This window comes from Capricornis sumatraensis, chromosome 20 (assembly GCF_032405125.1).
Source record: "Capricornis sumatraensis isolate serow.1 chromosome 20, serow.2, whole genome shotgun sequence".
Classification (NCBI taxonomy): domain Eukaryota; kingdom Metazoa; phylum Chordata; class Mammalia; order Artiodactyla; family Bovidae; genus Capricornis; species Capricornis sumatraensis.
This window is the reverse complement of record NC_091088.1, coordinates 7,258,784-7,278,787: the sequence shown is the minus strand read 5'-3', so window position 1 is coordinate 7,278,787 and position 20,004 is coordinate 7,258,784. Positions and strand designations below refer to the sequence as shown.

At 60.0% G+C, this 20,004-nt stretch overlaps 1 protein-coding gene across 1 annotated transcript in view; it reads right to left on the bottom strand.

Moving 5' to 3' along the window:
* Positions 1–20,004, bottom strand: part of VAC14 (VAC14 component of PIKFYVE complex) — a 79,329-nt gene that overhangs the window by 20,315 nt on the left and 39,010 nt on the right. Inside the window, exon 14 of the mRNA XM_068992409.1 lies at positions 15,937–16,069. Within this exon, the coding sequence (XP_068848510.1) occupies positions 15,937–16,069 (133 nt within the window). The remainder of the gene's footprint in view (positions 1–15,936; positions 16,070–20,004) is intronic.

Here is a 20,004-nt window from a genome sequence, read left to right as displayed (position 1 = left end):
GTGCCTTTCCGGCCTTCCAATCTTTCATCTGGGAGTTTTACGGAATTTTATGATCTGAGATCATTTTCTGTAGCTCTTCACAAGTGCCCACTTACAGGGCACTGAGATAAACGTCTGAACAGACTGGGAAGTGAAACGCTAATACCCACTGCTGGTAACAAAGAGCAAATATCAGAGCAGCCTTGGCGCTTGAGTCTCCTGGACAATGTGAAGAGATCAGAGTGAAAGGGCTGGGAGGATGGCAGGGTCACAGCCGAAGGCACGGGACAAAAAGAGCGTGGAGGGGACCACTTCAGTTCTCTGTGGCCAAATGCAAAGGGGGTTTTTCTTATTTGTACCCCCCTCCACCCGCTGTCAGGAGGCTGCAAAAATTCCTTTTGTGATCAGTCATTTTCAGGGAAATTTAAGATGCATGAAACCGGCTTTTCATCCGAATGTCCCCTTCCAGCCTAGGAGATCTTTATGGGATTAAGCACACGGGAATGGGAAAGGGCTCCAGACGTGACGGTGTCCTGCAGGTGCCTGAGGGGTCCCAGGTCTCGGTCACAGAAGAGACAGCCCCCTGCCTTCCCCTCAGAGTGGGTCAGCCAAGGGGTCTGCTGGGGAACCCCCAGTACCCCCTCACTACACCACTGCCCACAGATCATGGTCTGGAAGCTGCACAGAGAAATGGGCGATGGAGTTCAACCCCGAAATGGCACCCTTGATCAGGAAGAGGTGACCCTGAGCCGGCCCGCTGCAGCCTGAAGAGAGGGCAGTGTCCCGACGAGTTCGGGATCCGGATGGATTTGCCTGTCAAACGACGGCTGACGTGTCAGGGAACACAGGGCAAGCGGCAGAACGACTCTGAGTCTGGAACCCTCTGCCAGAAAACCACAACCTTCACCACAGCCAAACAGAATCACACGTTTGTAAACGCAAAGAGAAGTTTGGGAGGAGGTCCATGAAACGGAAAGCAGAGGCTGCTTCTCGGGGAGGAAGGGGTGGGGAGGGTCTCTCACATTGCACACGACATTCTTCTGCGTCATTTCCATTTTTATCTTACATGGGTTAAAATGTCTTTTAAAACAATACAGAAATCACTTAGAAACCTACACATTTGGGGATCATTGTGGACCCCCTCGTGGAGATCTCGGAGGCGGAGCAGCGAGATTCAACAATGGAAACAAGCACAGCACAGATGAGAGGACCAACAGCCGGGAAACGGTATTTTTAGCTGCGGTGGCTCTTTCCTTCAAAGGCGTAGGTTTCATATAAAACCAGGCAAACCTCCTACAGAGTCTGCCTGTTTGCAAGGAGTGATTAGCATAATACTCCTCGCATGAGAAGATGCCTGGCTCCACTCTGAGGCAGGAGTGCCTACTACGGGGTGGCTTCTCCTGAAATAGACTGAGCAGAAGAGCAAAGTCTTATCAACGGAGACGAAGGCCCGGCCTTACACCAACGCCGAAAAGCCGCCTGGGGCTGGGGCTGGTGGGTGCGATGCAGCCAGGCCAGGGGAGATCTGAGACTGCAGCATCGCATGGGAGCCTCCCTCCTGTGTGGCTACTTAAATCACGTGTGCCTCGTGTAAGCACCTTCTTCCGATTTCCAGAATGGAGGGTCTGGGGGCTGCCTCTCTAGATGCCCCTTCCGAGGGGGAGGCCAGAGCCAGGTCAGGGCTGCGGAAGGCGGTGGGGGGCTGGGGAGACAGCCGGCAGGGGCCGGGGCCCAGGGCGCTCACGCCTGTCCAGGCCCATCCATCCTGCCTCCCTCTCTAGCCTCTCCTCCCTGAGCTGGGTTCCGCACTCAGCGGCCACTATGCTTGGCCTGTAGGCGCGTCTTTGATGGCTGTCTTTCCTCTCCTAGGAGTCCCCCCGCTGGCTCAGGAAGACTAAACATGTAAAGGGATGCCTGAATGTTTCTCCGAACACCACAAAAATGAAACAGAAGCTGTGTGACCTTCCCAGAGCTCTGGAATCACAGATCCCCGTCTTGGGAGCTGGGCTGGGGACGGGTATCACCGGGCAGCTGCCCCGTCTCAGCAGGCCCGGCACCCCATCCTGGGGGGAGTGTGCCCTTGGACCGCGTGATGGGGCCAGGGCAGAGTGTGGCAGTGCCGCTGCTGCTGCAGGCACTGCTGGCAGGAGACAGGGCAGAGGGCCGCAGGGCAGGGGAGTGGGGGCGCAGTCCTTTCTCCCTCCTGCTCCCCGCAGGGTCTTCCTGCAGAGGGTCAGGGGACCGGGAAATACTCACAGGCGGGGTGCACAGCTGAAGACCTGAGAAAGCAATTACCGTGCTACTTGGGGGTGCCAGGAGAAGCAGAAGGAACTGGACTGGGGTGGCGGCTCAGGCTTGAAGGGTAGGAAGGAAGTGAGGTAACCCCAGGAACCTGCCAACTGCTCAGGCCAGGGGCTACTGGCAGCGGGGGCGGGAGGCTCCTTAGGAGTGGGCTCGAAGGAGGCAGGCCAGTCTGTCAGGAAAGGGATAAGGGAGAGGCTGACTCCTCTCTGGGGACAGATGAGGCAAGTTGGCTGAGCTCAAAGACACTTGGGACTAGCTGCCTGACAGAGCCGCGTGCGTCAGGGCAGGGACGTCTGGGTATCAAGAAGGTCTGAGACGGAGTCCAGGTTATTTGCTCATACTGCCGGCCCTGGGACCACTGAACCTTCCAGAACGATGTAATGGCTATGTCCCTTGTCAAGCAAGGTTCCTGAACTGCTCCTTGACCAGCCTCTGGTATCTGAGGAGGCCAACGGTGCAGCTGGAGATGGACAGTGAGCATCCCCATCACCATGAGCCCTGGGCCACTGAAATACTGCACCTACCAGCCAATGCCTCTTGGGTTCTGGCCAACGACACCTCATTGACCACAGGGGCCTGTGACGGCTCGAGACGAGACCCCCTATCCCCAAACCCTCCAACATGCGGAAAACCCTGGATATTCTTTCTCTGTAATCAAACCACCTTATTACAATGTTTTCCGCCCAACTGGACTCAGCCTTGCACCGCAGTCTTCCTTACGCCCTATCTGACCTTTCTGACACCACAGGCGATGGAAGACCAGATCCAACCAACCCACCGCTGCTGGAGGGCATTAGCCGCAGCTCCCCTGCTCCTCAGAGGAGATTTATTCACAGCCTTAGGACTGGGGGCAGGAGGATTGGGATCAGCCACACACTTCTACTACAAGCTGTCCGCAGACCTCAATCGAGACCTGGACAAGGTGGCAGAGTCCCTGATGGCATTACAGACTCAGATAACCTCTCTGGCAGCAGAGACTCTCCAAAATCAAAGGGCCCTAGAGCTGCTAATGGCTGAAAAAGGGGGAACCTGTCAGTTCCTAAGGGAAGACTGTTATTTTTTTTCCTTAATGCCTCGGGGATAGTTCAGAACAAGGTCCGAGAGCTGAGAGAGAGCGTCAGACTTGGATAGGCCGAGTCAGACGGTTTCGATTTCTCGGGATGGTGAAAGTCGTCTTGGGCAAAATGGCTTCTCCCACTTCTCGGACCCCTCGCAGCCTTGTTCCTCATCCTGTCGATAAGACCTTGTGTTTTTCAGATCATCCTCCGGAGGGTCAGGGAGCTAACCCAGACGGCTACTGGACAGATGCTGATGGTAGCCGCATACTCCAAGCTCCTGTCCAGAGACCCTGAGGCCCCCTAAAGGTCACCGGGATCCGGCCACGACCCTCAGCCCCAGCAACGCCCCAGTTCAGCAGGAAGTAGCCAGAAGCGATAATGGCACCCCTTATCCTATCAAAAGGGTCAAAATGTAAGGCCGGACCCAGGGGGCCATGATGGGCTGCCCCTCCTCTCCCTCCCACCGGCGGGGGAAGTCCCTAACAGAAGGAGCCTCCCAGATCCCGGGGACCAATGACAGCACACTTCGCCAGCTAAAGCCGCCCCACCGCAGCCACGCAGAAGGACCTGTCAGCCCGCGACGCCTCGGCCTGGCAACCTATCCAAACGCCCGTCCATTAACCTGACCATCCCTCGCAACGAACGTATATAAGCCACCTCCAACATGGTCCAGGGCGGACTTCCTTGACCAGCCTCTTTCGGGTCTGGGACCCCTGCCCGGGAGCGCTTCGCCATTAAAAAGCCTGTTAGACACTTTTTTGGTGTCCTGGTCTTTTACCTAACAGGCCCCACTTCCCTGCCATTCACGGAAGTGTGGGGCATGGGGCTCTGGGAGCTCAGGCAGTCCCCCGGCTCGGTGCCACCCACCCCAGCGTGGCCGGGGTGTCTCTTAGCACTTGCGCATGCCCGCAGCAGGTGCAGAGGGCCTTCTGAGCCTGCCCGGGGCCCCGCGGGGGCCTGCGGCCTGGCCCCGGGATTCTGAGCATACTCTTCCTACGGCACCTTTTCCTACCACCTCCCCACCATCGAGTGCCTTATCTTCCATGGCTCAGGGACTCCGCATCTCTTTCCAGAAGCTTTCCTGGACCCCTCCCTCCGTGCTGGGCAACCCCCCGCCATGTGCTCCCACAGAGCATCACCGCTGCTCAAGTTTGGGGCCCCCCGGGAGGGCACTGGGACCCCGTCTCTGAGGCCTGCTCGGTGACGAGTGGAGGCTGGCACAGCAGCAGCAGCCCCTCCAGAGCGGGGTGGGGAGCTGAGGACTCTGATCCACGCTCACCAGGCGGGGCGGGGGGTGTTGCGAGCGCTTGCTCCCGGCAGTCCATTCAGAGACGAGGACTCTTGCCTGGCCTGACAGCTGTGGCCTAATTTCCAGGGCTCTACCCGGCTCCTTAATTTTACCCACTTGGTATTTTCATTCCTGAAGCACGGGGGATGGAGAGGGACTGGGGTGGGGGAGGCGTGGAGAGCGGAAGGGCTGAGCGCCTGGGGCTGGCGGACTCGGGCGCTGGGGGCAGTACAGGGGGAAGCATGGGGTGAAGAAGGCTAAAGCGGTGGCTTTTTTTTTTTAATTTTCAAAAGGAAAAACAACAACAACAACAAAAAGCCAGCTCCCAAATCCTACCCCCTGATTTTCCTCAGTAAGCGTTTTCAACCAGGTCACAAATACACTAGCTCTATAGATTCTTGGCTCCGAAGCACATTTCAGGCAGCCTTTAAAAGCTGGTTCTTGGCGTAGCTTCAGCTGAGCCTGAGGAGAGGGAAAACTAGGGCACTTTTATGCTCCGAGAAAACGTAAGATCCAGGTCACAGCTTCTTGACTCCGCTGAAGCTGCCGGGCACCCCACCTCCCCTCAGGCCCAAACCTGTGGACCCCCACCAAGCCTGCTGCTTCCTCCAGAGCAGGAACCACAGCCCCGGGGCTCATATCTCCTAGTCGCTCGTCTGCTGTGCCACTGGATGCCACCTGGGTGAAGGCAGGAGCGTGTGCCCAGGGCTGGCTCGGGGCCTGGTACGCCAAGGCCGCCCCAGGACCAGCCCCGGAAGAAGGCGTGCCCCTGCGACCCCGCCGCTGCCTGGGTGAGCCTGTGCTCCTGCCCACCACGACCCGAGGGGCCCCCCTGCAGACCACGGGGGCCGGGTCTGTAGTGGCCTAGCCCGGGCGTGGCGCAGGGCAGAGCCCGAGTCCCTGCCTGTGTGAGAGGCCTCGGTTGGCCCTCAAGGCCCCTCCTGGGGGCCAAACTGAGCCCCAAACCCAGACTGAGGTGCCCCTCGTCCCCTCAGTCATGGCCCGGGGCCAACACGCTGGGGCACAGGTGGGGAGACAGCACAAGCGGCCTTGCTGGAGGCTGGTCTGGTCTGAATCTAAGCCCAGCTCCTCACGCAGTGACACAGAGCACACAACAGGCAAGTCCCAGCCGCTGGCAAGGTGCAGCGCTGCAAGTGGAAACCACGGAAAAGGGACCAGACCAGCTGGAGGCCCGAGTCCTCAGGTGCCGCTCCCCGCCCACCAGCCCCCTGTGGTGGTCTCCCCGCCCACCAGCCCCCCGTGGTGGTCTCCCCGCCCACCTGCCCCCCCCCGTGGTGGTCTCCCCGCTCACCTGCCCCCCCCCGTGGTGGTCTCCCCGCTCACCTGCCCCCCCCCCGTGGTGGTCTCCCCGCCCACCTGCCCCCCCGTGGTGGTCTCCCCGCCCACCTGCCCCCCGTGGTGGTCTCCCCGCCCACCTGCCCCCCCCCGTGGTGGTCTCCCCGCCCACCTGCCCCCCCGTGGTGGTCTCCCCGCCCACCTGCCCCCCGTGGTGGTCTCCCCGCCCACCTGCCCCCCCCGTGGTGGTCTCCCCGCCCACCTGCCCCCTGTGGTGGTCTCCCCGCCCACCTGCCCCCCGTGGTGGTCTCTGGGCAGGTCACAGGGACACAGGCGGCTCCCCACCCCGCCATGGCTGGGCAATTAGGCTGCAGGCAGAAGGGAGGGGGGTCCCTCCTTCCACCGCAGCCCTGGAGGGCTCTCGGTGTCGCCTGCTTCATACACCTTTTCAGGCAGCACTGAGGCTGACCACAGTGTGGACGCCGGCTGGGTCTCCTGTCCACAGCCTGGGGTTCTGGTTCCAGAGCCAATTTCCCATGAGCAGCAGCCCCTCTTCCCCGTGGGAGTGGGGCACAGGCCCGGGTCCTGAGACCCCAGCCTGGCATGGGGCTGACAGGGAGGAGAGGCCTGGGCCTGAGGAGGCCTGGGGGGCTCCTGCTTCAGGCTCGCCAGTCCATGTCCTGACTGTAACCGTTCAGACGGGCAGGGCGTGGGGGCGGGAACAGAGGAAGGGAGGCCACAGCGGGGCAAGTCTTAGTTTGCTCAGCGGCTGTCTCGCCTACACTTCCCTAGAAAACAAGAGACAGCGACAGTCAGCCGAGCCCAAGGAGCCGAGCCCAAGGGAGCAGCCGCGGACGGCACTGGAGGAGCCAGGGGCTGGGAACGGGGCAGCGGGAGGGCCAGGCCCCCAGCCCCGGCTCCCTGACAGACATGCAGAGAGGGAGGGAGCTCCATCGCAAGGACCCTTGCTGTCACCACCAGGACCTCCCGCACCATCACCAGGTACCAGACACTCTCCGGAGCACCGTCTTGTGGGGATACTTAACCTCCCAAGAACTGGCAGGAGACCACGGTGGCTACCATCTCCACTTTCACATAGGAGAACGATGCTCAGCAGAGCAGCTGCGGGCCCTTTCCTCTGGAGAGCGTTCCGCTCTGCTCTGCCCCACCCAGGAGCCCATGACCCTGAGGGGCACAGCCAGCACATGGAGCGAGACACGGGGGCCACCTCCCTGCCAACGGGCTAGACCAAAGCAGAGAGGCTGGCCGCAGACAGGCTGAGAGGAGAGGTGGCACCACAGGGGGACGCCGAGTTCCCGGGCCTTGCGGCCCACGCCCCGGGCTGACTCGAAGGGCCAGGTAAGGCCCCTTGTCGCACTGGTGACTGTGACCCCAAGACTGCTGACAACTGAAGTTAGATCTAAGCGGCTCTAACCCGGAAGCCCTGGGGTTCAGCTGATGGGGGGGATGGAAAGAAGGTGGCCTCTGAGACCCTGTCCAGCGCGGAGCTCTAATGCTCCTGGGCTTTAGGCGGATTGTACTCGGAGTCCAGCGTGCTGGGAATGCTTACCAGACACGGGCAGCTCCATGGTTGGTTCTCACGAGCTCCTAATCCCCTGAGAAAAGCACCACAAACCGTAAAAAATGCTGAGAAGCAAAATGTGTCACCTGAACTACATCAGAAATAAAGAACTGCTGTTCATCAGAGACACTTTTAAGGGGGCGATAAGGCAAGCCACACGGCAGGAGATAATTACAGTACACACGCTGGAGAAAGACTCGAATTCAGAACATGTAAAGAATTTCCACAGATCAAGAAGAAAGTCACCAAAAACCCAACAGGGAAATGATTTAAATAGGCTCATTGCAAAAGAGGATATCCAGAAGGCAAAAAAGCCATGAGCAGTTCTTTAGCTTCACTGGTCTTCAGGGAAATGCAAATTAAAGGCACAAGGTGAGGGCAATTCCCTGGTGGTCCAGGGGTTAGGACTCTGTGCTTCTAGTGAAGGGACCACTGGATTCAACCCCTGGTGGGGGAACTAAGAGGCTGCAAGCCAAGCAGTATGGCCAAAAGCCAAACAAACGAAATCCCATCAGGTGATACCACCACAAGCCTATCAAAATGGCTAAAAGCAAAAAGACTCAAGATACAAGTGCTGGTGAGGATGTGAGCAGCAAAAGCTCTCACACATCCTGGATACAAGCAGAAACTGGTGCAGCTAAGACAGTTAAACCTGTCAAGGCTAAACATGTGTATGGCCCTGCGCCGGCAACCCCAGGCATTATCTAAGAGAAATGTGCACGTGTGTCCACCAGAAGACAAGGGAAGGGGCGCTCACGGCAGCGCCATCCACAGCAGCGCCAGAGAAGCAGCCAGCAGGGCGGGCAAGTGAGCCCCTGCTCCTCACATAGGGCGGACGAGGCAGACACGCGACCTGCTGCCATGCGGGACACAGCGCCTCTCACAAACACACGGTGGGACCAAAGAGAGCTTGTAAGAGAGCACAGATTGCATGATTCCATTTATATATAGCTCAAAAAATCAGGTTAACAACAACAAAAAACCCTCCAAAAACCAAAACAAAAAAACCAGGTACACGAATGTGCAGTCAGAGATCAGGCCAGCGCCCACTTGGGGGAGGAAGAGCAGGGAGGAGGCGTGAGAGGGGCCTCTGGGCGCTAGAGATGCTCTGCTTCTTTATTTCATCACTCGTTAACCTGGATACAGGGGCCCGGCGAAAACTAACCAAGCTGCAGGACACTCAGATTCACGCCCCTTTATATGGTATGGTGGTATTTAATGAAAAATTTACATTAAAAAACAAAGGCATCGTGGAAATTGAGCCACAGAGGGAGGAGAGGCTGCCACGGTGGCCTGACCAGGAGACGGACGTGCAGCACAGAAGCCAACGTGTCAACGTCATGCGGTGAAGAAAAGAGAGGGCTCTGCCAGAGAGACGGCAAAATGGCAGAGAAAACAAGGCAGAACCAGGGACACAGGAGGCTCCAAGTCTACCGATGGCAAGGCTGCGGGTGCAGACGGAGCTCCATTATACGGCTGGAGTGGTAGCTTTCAGGGAAGCGAAACAAGGAGGCTCAGATGGCCCCATGTTCGGGCAGGCAGTCACGGGCGAGAGCAGGAGCTGGGGCATGGGACTGCGACCACAGCGCCAACGGGCGTGTGGCTGGTGGAGACGGAGCAGGAGACGCACAAACTTCACGCCCAGGAAAGCAGCATCGGAAGGGAAAGAGTCACAGGCAAGGCTGGAGACAGATGCTCAACAGAGGGCTGGAGAAAAACGAGATGCCTCAGGACTGCACTTGAAATCTGTCTCAGCTCAGCTTCAAAGAGAGAGAGAGAGGCCAATATGGGTGATGTGAGCAACTGTGATAAACCAGAGGAAAAACAAACGAGCTGGGAGGAGAGAGGGGTTGAGACTTGTCCTTCTGAGCAAGAATCAAAAAGGAGATTTAGACCAAGAAAGACAGTCAGTCCCTGTCTGAGAGCCAGGCAGTTCTTGTGAGATGATGTCATCTAAATACAGACCGGAAACAGGCCAGCGTGGCGGGCGGGCAGGAGTCTGGAGGCCTGGGGCCTGAGGGAGACAGGGAGGGACTCGCAGACTCATCCTTGCTCCCCTTCTGAGTGGGGACAGGCAGAGGCTGAGAGCCGGCAGAGGCTGAGAGCCGGAAGAGGGCGGCGAGGGGGTGGCCACAGCAGGGTTCCCTATGGGTCAGTGACGCCTGGAGAGGCTCCTTCTAGCCAGGCTGAGGAAAAGCAAGTCCAGGCTGGACGCTGGGCGGTTTTCCCCCATGGCCTCCAGCACCCAGGAGACAGCTAAGGCTCTGGGCTCCATGGCGGGTGTGCAGCGCCCCCGCAGGTGCCCTGAGACATGGGTGAGGGGCGGGTGCAGGGGCTCCTGGGACGCAGGGAGACTCGAGGGTGAGGGCAAAGGCCCAGCGCCCACACTCTCCTGGGAGCCGAGCTGCCAGGTTGTGAGGAGACTCCCACTGCCCACCCCAGACCCCACGAGCGTGCAGCCGGGCTTACAGAGCCCCCTCCCCGCACGCTGTGCTCTGTCACGTGGGCAGGTGCCCGCCGTCTGAGCCTGCATTTGGCGCCAAGACTCCCCCAGGCCAGGGCCCTTCCGACGCATCTGCTTAGAGATGGGAGCTCTCCTTCCACGTGGAAGGGGCAGCTGGTCTGACGCCTTTCCCAAACAGCACGTGATGGAAACCCTTCCGCGTATTTTACTGAAGATGAGTATGAGTATGTGTGATCTCTGCGGCTACTTGCTAAAAGAATATGCTTGTGGGGAGAGGGGAGGACCACACAGGGGCCTCCCGGAGCAGCCTTCTCTAGGAAAGCCAAGGTGAAAAGCAACAAAGGCAGAGCCTTCTGAGAGCCCAACTTCTGCAACTGCTGTGCCAGGAGCTTCAAAGCACACTTCGGCTGAGGACACCCACTTGTCTCTCCTGGCTCAGATGCGGCCCTACTCCAGGGAGGCGGAGGATGAAAGTGGCCTCGGGGGGCCAATTCCAAACCTGCTGATATTCTGTTAAGTTGCTCCACTGTGATCCCCGGCAGCTACTTCCTAATTAACCGAGCTGTCTGGCTTCCCAAAGTCAAAGCTTTGCTAGTTTCCTGGCGTCCTGAAATAAGGTATAAACAGATCCAGCGACAACTACAGGTTCCACAGCCTCTCAAGCTTCAGAGAGAAATTCGCTGTCTAGTTCCCAGCCTCTGGCTACAGTGCAGGGAGCTGACGCTTCTCAGGTGTGTGGACTACAAAGCAAGCGCTTTTAACTGGAGGCTGGGACGGCCCAGCAGGTGCCGCCACCCATATGAGGAGGGTGGAGGCCTTTGAAGGCCTCCCATGTGGTGGGCACGGGGTGGCTCCCGAGTCCTTCCCCTCCACAGGTGCTCCTGGATGTGGGGCAAACCGCTGGCTCCATGGGTCACGTGCTTCCCTCTGCCAAGTCCACTCGTGCCCTCTAACCTCCCAGCAGCCCTGCTCAAAGCCTCCATCCCCCGCTTCCATCAGCACCCCCTTCAAGGATCCAGGAGGACCCTTGGAACGCGGGGCCACTTCCCTCTAGAACTCCCCAGACTCCCAGAGCACGCCGCACAGGGCTCTCTCTGCCCAGCACGTCCTCTCCTCCCCCACACCCCTGGCTGTACCTAATTAATCCCAGCCTGACCCAGCAAGGCCCACAGCATGTGGCTTCCACACTCCAGAAGGGAAGACGTCACCTCTTGCAGGGAACTCCAGTGTTTATGCGAGTGGGTTCCACAGGGAGGCCAGCATGTAGGCTGCCTAGGGGAGGCCCTGGGTCGCAGATGATTCTGCAAGGCGCTGGATGCTGGCATTTTGCCAAGGACGAGAGAGCAGCGGAAACGGACCGGGCTGGGCTCTCTGCATTTTTGCCCCTTCCAGGGACGTCTTTTCACCTTTGCAGGCAGGGCTTTCTTGCAGGCAATCTCTGGCATGTCGCTCGGGCCACCCTGCATTCACAGGCCCTCAGCGTCATTCCGCTTAGGAGATGAAAGTCAGGAGCTGGCTGTGCAAAGCAGCTTCTGCCACACGCTCCCTGCGCTGTCCTGTGTCTCATCTCCCAGACGCACCCTGGCCCCTGGAGAGGAGTGATTGGGGAAGGCTCCAGAAGGTTCCCACGGGCAGCTGGGCAGGCTGACTAAACACTGACAGGGAGAGGAGCTGCTCCTGAGAGGGATGGAGCGGTCGCCTAGAGAAAGCCCCCAGCCCTGCTCAGTGTCCCGTCCCCTTTCCCTCGGCGGAGGACCCATCAACACGGACAACTGATGAAGACCCCAATCCTCCCGCAGCCCGAGGAGGTGCCTCGGGACCTGTTTCTGCAGACAGACTCAGGGGGCCCGCGTGTCTGTCACAGCAGTTTGTTTTTACTGTGAACAAATGACGTGATCCGTTAAAGGGGCGCAAGGGAGAGCTGAGCTGAGCCTCCCAGCAGCTTCCTCGCAGGCTGGGGGCCGTGGGAAAAGCTGCTTTTCTGCACTGCTCTGTAAACAGGGTCTAGCCAGGTCCCTTGATTCATCTTTCATTCACACCAGCACAATGGGCTCTGGGGGACCAACCAATAACCCTGGCAGGTAAGGTGGCACGCAGAAAGGGACAGGGTAACGGGGTGCCACCGATGCTGAGTGAACTCCAAAGGCTCGGGGGATGCAGACGGCGAGCGGGCCCACGGTGTGGGCTGCCCCAACCACAGGGGCTGCCTGTCCCTGGGAGGAGCGCACGAGGACAGCACAGCGGAATTTCCCAATTACGGCGGGAAAACAGAGCTACTCTTGTGCCACCGCGCCCCCTCCCGCCCCACAATTAAAACTCAGTCCAGTTTCCAGTGGCTTCCTAGCCCGGGCTCCGGCCCCACCACCCACCCCAGCGGCTAGTTTCCCACTCCACCCGCCCCCAGCGCGGGGCTCGTCTGCGGAGCCCTGGGGCGGTGGTGAAGGGGCACAGGATTAGCAGGGCTTCGGCCACACTGGATGAGCTGCCAGGCGTGTGTCTGTGTCGAAGGAGGGCCAGAATGAACCAGAAGCCGTACCCGGTGGGGCTTCTCGGGGTCAGGGTCTCATGGAAGAAAGCCTCGTGACAGCTCCCCCCGCCCAAACTTGGGCCCCTTCCCAATGCCTCATCTTGGGGGCTTCCCTTTCTCCCGGGAGGGGGCTCAGGACCTCAGCCACCGTGGACGGGGCTGGCTGGGGCTGCAGCCGAGTTCACAGCACAGTGACTGGCTGAAAAGAAAGCATTCTCCGGCTAGCCCTCTTTGCAAGGCAGCAGGGAGGAAGGGGGGCGGGGAGGCACAGCTGATTAGGCCCCAGGCTGCCGGAGGGCCGCGCTGGCCGAGGGTGAGCGTGCTCACCGCGCGGCTCCCGCACAGAAGCAGGCCTTGTCAGGCTCACAGCTGTTGGGCTGCACTGCAGTTCATGTCGCAGTTTATCAAAGAGACTGCGTTTTCTCCCTCCTCTCCTCTTCTCCGGAATATAGTGGGACGGTTCGTGGGAAAACAAGCCCTGTGCTTGTTCCGTCTGCACTGGCTGGGGGGTGGGACAGGCCAGAGGAAATGTACACACACACCCACTCGGGGCCGGGCCAGGCTGCTGGTGGTGCCCCGGGAGCCAGCGCTCGGCACAGAAGGTTGGTTCTCTCACCCTCTGCCAGGCCGAGTCTCCCCTCCCCACAGATTGTGGGGCAGGGGAGGAGGCCGAGGCTGCGTCCTGAGGCCAACACCAGCGGCCCCCAGCTGTGTGAGGGCGCCAAACGCACAGCGTCTCTGCACCTTGCTCTGCAGAGCGACGCGGCAGGTGCGATGACTGCGTCTTACAGTCAGAGCAAACTGGGCCTGGAGCCGGTCCACATAGCTAAAAACCGAAGGAACTGGGATTCGAACCCAAGGTCGTTTGACTTGGGAAGCCCCCTCTTCAGCTGGCTCCCAAGTGCCTGCGGCATCTGCCTGACCGCCATGGAGCCCTGGGGCGGGGGCTGGTGTGGGCAGGGCTGGCCGCTCACACCACCTGTGCTCAGCATCCGCCCGCCCTGAGTCCCTGCAGCCTGAAGAAGGACCTGGGCCCAGGGCAGGGCACAGCAAGCCTGGCTGAGATCAGGATTTGGAATCCTTGGCCTCCCCAAACCCAACATACCTCTACACAGTTACGCCCACCCGATAACAAGGCCTCGTGGACACGGAGCAGATGTCCACCCCCCGCAGGGGCTCCATTCCTGACCCCCACGGAGGGGCAGCCTGGGAAGGCCAGGCGGGCGGGGAACTGCGCCCCAGCCTGCAGAGGGTCCTGCCGCTTCCTCAAGGCCAAGACCCCCCGCCAAACGTCTGTCCTCAAGAGCTCCGGACGCCTCCGTCCTTTCAGGTGCCGTCCCTGGACCCTGAGCTAAATGCACCGCTGCAGGAACAATGGCTAGCCACTTGTCTACAGAAAGAGCTTCTTTCCTTTCTTTGCTCAATGTTGGGGGTTGAGGGGAGCAACTTATAGTTGGCTGAACACCACAGAGAGGGGGTTAAGAAACATCCACTGTCTCTTATCAGACCTGTGGCTTCACCTCAGCGGTCTGCATGCGTCACCAGCATGCGCTTCTTTAAAGCCACCAGCAGGAAGTAAGGAAATGAGTCGGGAGGCAGGTGGGGAGGCTGACCCTCCCAGGCGCGGGCCCCAGTGAAGCTCTGCTGAAGGACCTCGACCCCATCTGACCATGAGGAGGATGGCACACGGCTTCAGGCCCTCCTCCACGTCAGGCGGCGGGGCACACTGGTCAGCCTCCCAGGGCTAGCGTGGCCCCGAGGAAGCTGTGACTGGACATGACAAGGGCTGCTGCTACTTTGGGGGGCGGGCAGGATGGCAGGAGGGACAACATATGTGAGCGGCCCAGTGACAGGGCCTTCCGTCCTGCCACGGGGCTCTCCACCCGGGGCTGGGAGAGCACGCTGGCCTCGTGGACTGGGAGTGAGCCATGCCTGGGGGGCAGGCGCCGTGCCCATGGAGGCCCCAGTGTGGTCCTCGAGGGACGTGAGCCCCAGAGCAGCAATGGACTCGGCCCCAGAAGGCCGAGGGGCAAGGACCCTCTGGGGAGCTGGGTGCTGGGAGGTCCTGGCGTGCAGGGTGGGCAGGCCCCTCAGGGACCCAGCTTGGTGCTCTCTCACAGACGGGACAGAGGCCGGCTACAAAATCAGAGGAGTGCAGGGGTCTGCAGCCAGGCTCCAACCGAGCCAGGCAGGCACGTGGCCTCCTCTCATTTCCCTCCTGCAGAATGAAGATTCCCACCGGCCCAGGATGCCTGGGAGACCCTCCAGAGTAAGCGAAGCCTCACCACCCTGAAGGCTCTGAACAGGACCACGGGGACAGCAGGACCACCAGCTCCGTGAACCCTCGGCACTGATGGGAGAGGGAATACCCCTGCACACGCACCCACGCGGCCCCCACTTCCGGTCCATGGTGTCTGGGGAGGTCGGTGACCCCCCCAACACCCTCTCCCCAGGCCCCGATGGGGCATGCCAGGCTGATGGAGGCTGGAAAAACCCACTGCAGCGGGGCTCTCCAGAGAGGAAACTAGCTACAAACTCCTTTTTCAAAGGCCCCTCTCTCCACTGGTTTTTGAAAGTCTTCCAGGCAAGGAGGACTCATCAAAAGAGCCAACACCTCTGCAATTTGGAACGCCGTGTGAAGCTAGCTGCCACTCGTGTGGGGAGAGTCTGTCATTTTCCTGGTGGGGGGTCCCTTCAGTCCCCAGCTCGATGTGAAAACACACACAGAAACCTTCCGCTTTGGGCCAGCGAGGTTCAGGATCCACGTCTACCCTCTGTAACCACGACTGTCACCTGGGATCACTCTGCCCCCCAGGGGCCTTTGGCGCTGTCTGGGGACACTTCTGACTGTCCCGACAGGGGCGGTGAGGGTGCTCCTAGCCCCTAGTGGGTCGGGGCGGGGGACGCTGCTCAATACCCCAGAGGGCGCAGAACACCCCCACCACCGAGAGTTAACCAGCTCCAGACGCCAGCGTGCTGAAGCGGACGAGCCCTGCCCTCCTCAAGCTCAGGAAAGCAGGGGGCGGCGACACCCGCCACCACCAGGAAGCCCTGTGGGGTCCTTCCCAACGGGCAGGAACTGTGCCGTCCTGTTCTTTGCCCTTCCGCCCCACCTGAGAATCAATCCTTCGGCCACCCCCAGGGTGGCCACTCTCCCCCTGGGGCTCCCCCGCTTCCTCGCCTTCCACTGCCTGCCCATTCCCAGCAGCACTCAGCAGGCTCCTCCCCGCCTCCTGCCCCTCAAGGCTTCCCGTGTCCCCTCTCTCCTTGGCTTCTTTCTGCCTCTCAGGCCCCCCTTCTCGGCCTCCTCTCCCGGCTTTTCCCTCCTCCTGCAACCATCACACACTGGAGGAGCAGAGCCCACGGCTGCCTCGACCCCTTGCACCACGTGAGGATGAAACTCGAGGCCGTGGGAGAAGGGACGCTCCCGGAACTGACCTGATGATGAAGGCGCCTCTGACCTCCAGGAGCTTCCGCTCACTGCTGAACCTCTTGAGAAGGTTGATCATGAACTTGTAAAAGTAGGAGTTCATGGTCGGGGTGGAAGGAGAACACTCCAAGCTTTTGGTACCTACAGAGGAAGGGACAGAACGGGGTTTATTCTGCATGCCCACAGAAAGGAAACAGTTATCGACGCCAAAAAGGTGGGGAGAGTCCCTGTGCACCAGATCAGGGAACACCATCAATCAAGGGCCACACTGGCAGCAAAAAAGCAAGGACCAAACACGTGTGCGCAAGCTGATACAACCCTGCTCGCTACAAATGCACCCATTCCCCTGGCCACCCCTCCAGCGGACACTCCATCACTTAGTGAAGACTCCCTACATGAGACTGGCGCTAGGTGCCAGGTGTTTCTGAAAAAACAGAACACGTTTTTAACTCATCATCCCAATAAATAAAATACACCTGGGCTTTGGCGGGTTACGAACAAATGGCAAGTCATAGAGAAGAAAAAGGGAAGGCAGGCACAGCCGCAGTGGTCGATAAAGCCAACAGACCCCCCCAGAGGCAGAGGCCACACCCCTTTCCCACTGCTGTTCAAGGAGAAGTCAAAGCGGCACACGCTGGCAAAACGCTACCAGGCGTCTCCACCCGCACCCGCTGTTCTGCATCAGACATTCCTCATCTTCAGGCAGACGCTCTATCAGAGTCGCCCCCTGAAGACCTCGAGGCGGCTTCACAACCAGAAGCACACTCCAGGCCTTCCCCTTTTGTGCTTGGGTACTCAGTCGTGTCCCACTCTGTGTGACCCCGTGGACTGTAGCCCGCTGGGCTCCTCTGTCCAAGGGATTCTCCAGGCAAGAGTACTGGAGTGGGTTGCCACTCTCTCCTCCACTCCCTTATGTATCCCAGCTGAATATACACGGAAGGCCAGAAACAGCACCCCCTGCCCCACCCCGCCCCCGCCTAAACTCCGGCCCTGTGTAAGGCATCCGGTGCAGAGGGGACCAGGGTGGGGCTGGGGCGTCGTGCGTCCACACAGCCCTGGGGGCGCCCCGTCCTTGCTTTCTAGCTCATGCTGGCCTCAGCACGCTGGAGAGCAGTGGTGGCAATGGCAGGGCTCCTCACGTCCACCTGCCTGACGCATGAACAGGGCATCTGGTTTCTTTTTGGTAACAATTTAATTGCGATGCAACTCATATACTATCAAGTTCACCCTTTCAAAGGGTGCCATTCAGTGAAACAAGCAGGGAGTGGGGTCTCTGGGAATCAGGCTTGGCTGTGCGAGGGGATATCAGCTCCCAGAAGCGTCAACCCAAAGCACGAGTGTGTGGAACCGTCGTCCAGAGCATAAGCAAGCCTTACAGAGGAGCCCTGGCAGGCCGACTTCAGCAGGCGCCGTGGCCAGGAGGCAGCAGTGAAACCTTCTCCCAGGAGGTCTACTGTTTTGCTGAACTCAGACTTCCTTATATCGTCGCAAGGTCCTTACAGGGAAGTGGCTGGGACCTGGAAAAGGGGTTTCCTGATTTTTTTTTTCCCCTGGCTGTGAACTGGTTTGTGAGGAGGCCTCACTAGGAGCCACACCTTCAAACTACTGTCCTCTCTCCGGAACCTCCTGGACAGCTCCTGTGAATCGTGCCCAGGGCGAGCCCTTCACGAGAAGCCAGTTCAAGGACAGGCCTCACGGCTCTTCTCGTCTACAGTGTGTTTTCTGGGTCCCTTTCCAGAAGAGCCTGGCCCAGGGCCGTCCTGAGTGTCTCTGGAATGGCAAATAGTCTGCTCTCCGCCCCCAAGGGGCTGTTTGCAGAATCAAGTGTCACATTCTTACGGATCAAGTTACTCCAGGCCCAGCTGGGGCTGACTCTGAAGAGATGGCTGTGGATACAGCTGTGAGGAGCCCCATGTCCCTGTCACCACACTTGAGGACATGACTTCTGCTGCCCCCATGGAGGCCTGGCTGGAGGGCATAGGCTCCCCTGGCCCGTGGAGGTACTTGTGGCCTGGGGTCCAGTGCCCTGCAGCCTTCTGGGTGCTGGGTGACCGTGGCTCCTATGTCCCTGTCCCATCCATTAGCAGGCTTAGGCTCCATAATATTCCAGAGGACAAAGGGATCAAAACGACGACTGACCATAAAGAAATCCTCCCCACCCGGGGCCACGGCCTCCAGGGCCTGGGGACTGGGTGGCTTGAGCAGGCACTGAGGAGGTCCTGGGAGGCTCGGTTCTTACACAGGCAGTGGGCGTTTCTCGGCTGCACTGTGTGGCATGTGGGATCTTCAATCCCCAACCCCTGTCCCCTATATTGGATGGTAGATTCTTAACCACCAGACCACGAGGGAAGTCCCAAACATGGTGTTTAGAGATTGGCTTGGGAGTCCACCACACCTGAGATCAGATCCTCACTCAACCCCTGACTAGCTGTGCAACTTTGGACAAATTTCTTAACCCCTCTAAGCCTCAGTTTTCTCATCTGCAAGATGGGGGTAATGAGCTGCTGCTAAGTCACTTCAGTTGTGTCCGACTCTCTGCGATCCCATAGACAGCAGCCCACCAGGCTCCCCCGTGCCTGGGATTCTCTAGGCAAGAACACTGGAGTGGGTTGCCATTTCCTTCTCCAATACATGAAAGTGAAAAGTGAAAGTGAAGTCGCTCAGTCGTGTCCGACTCTTAGCGACCCCATGGACTGCAGCCTACCAGGCTCCTCCATCCATGGGATTTTCCAGGCAAGAGTACTGGAGTCCGGTGGGGAGGGCAATGAAAGCCCACATTAAATGAGACAGAAGATGTAATGTACCAGGCCTGGGGCCTCCTACATAGTCTGAACTCGAACAAGAGGGGCTGTTACCACCAGCAAACCTGCCCTAACCAGGAGCACTGCGTAAGGCAAATGGGTCCCATCTCCTGAGCCACGGCTGCCTCTGGGGCCCACGGTCAACTCTGGAGGTCCAGCGCACACACAGTGGACCCTGGAGCCGAGGAGGCCCTTAGGAGGGAGGGGTGGGGCAGAGTCACATGTGGGAGACGCCGTGTCGAGAGGGTCCTGTTCTCACAGCGCAGTGGTTACCATGGAAGCTTCTGCCCTTACTTTACAGAGCAGGAGGCTGGGAGCAACCTAAGTGGGCACTGGGTGCCTTCCGAGGCTGCCGGGAGAGGCCGTGGAGCTGCCCGAGGCCTGTGGTCCTTCTGGCTCCGCCTGCCAGAGCAGACTCCAGTCAAGGCTGCTGCCCTAGGAGAGAGGGCCCTGCAGGGGCGGGCGGGGAGCCTCGGGGAGGGCAACACGGGCTGGGCCGGCTGGGCAAGGGCGGCCGCCTCTCCCGACCACCAAGGATGGGGTGGGGGCCGCCTCGCTCCCTCCTGGCCTCCTTTCCCTGGCCCACCAGCCACTGCTCTGACTGGCCAACCGGCTTGAAGTGGAACTGGAGAGAGGGTTCTGGGCAGGGCTGCAGGCCTGGGAGGGGAAAAGGGGTGGAGAGAGAAGGAAGTCTCCAGGAGTGCTCCCACGGGGAGTGCCAGGCCTCTCTCAGCTGAACTCATCTCTGCCCGACTGCAGCCTGCTCCTCCCCGTGGGGCGCCCGCCTCTAGCCTGTCTGCACGCGCAACTGGATTGGCCTCTTTTCTCGCCAGCTGAGAAGAGCCCGGGGCGAGGGGCGACGGCCCCCGCGACGGGGTGGTCAGGGCCCACCCCCCCAACATGTGCTTGAGGGTCTGCCGGGTGGACAGGCCAGGGCGAGGGGCTGTGGCCTCCAGGACGGGGCGGTCAGGGCCTGCCCCCCAACACATGCTCGAGGGTCTGCTAGGACAGGCTGGGAGGCCTGCACCAGGAGGGATGGCGGGTGCTGGTCGGAGGCGAGGGGAGGGCTGGGAGCAGCCTGGTGTCAAGAGGAGGCACCCTTCGGGGCCGAGGAGAGCAGGACTCCTTCCCTCTCCTGCCGAGGACCGCTGGCTTGGCCTCTGCTGCAGAGACGCGGGCTCGGGCAGGAGGCTCACGTGAGCACCGCTGGCCTAGGGCAGGCAGATGCCGCCAGGAGCACCGGGTGTGCAGGGCCTGGCCCGGGGCGGGCAGCCG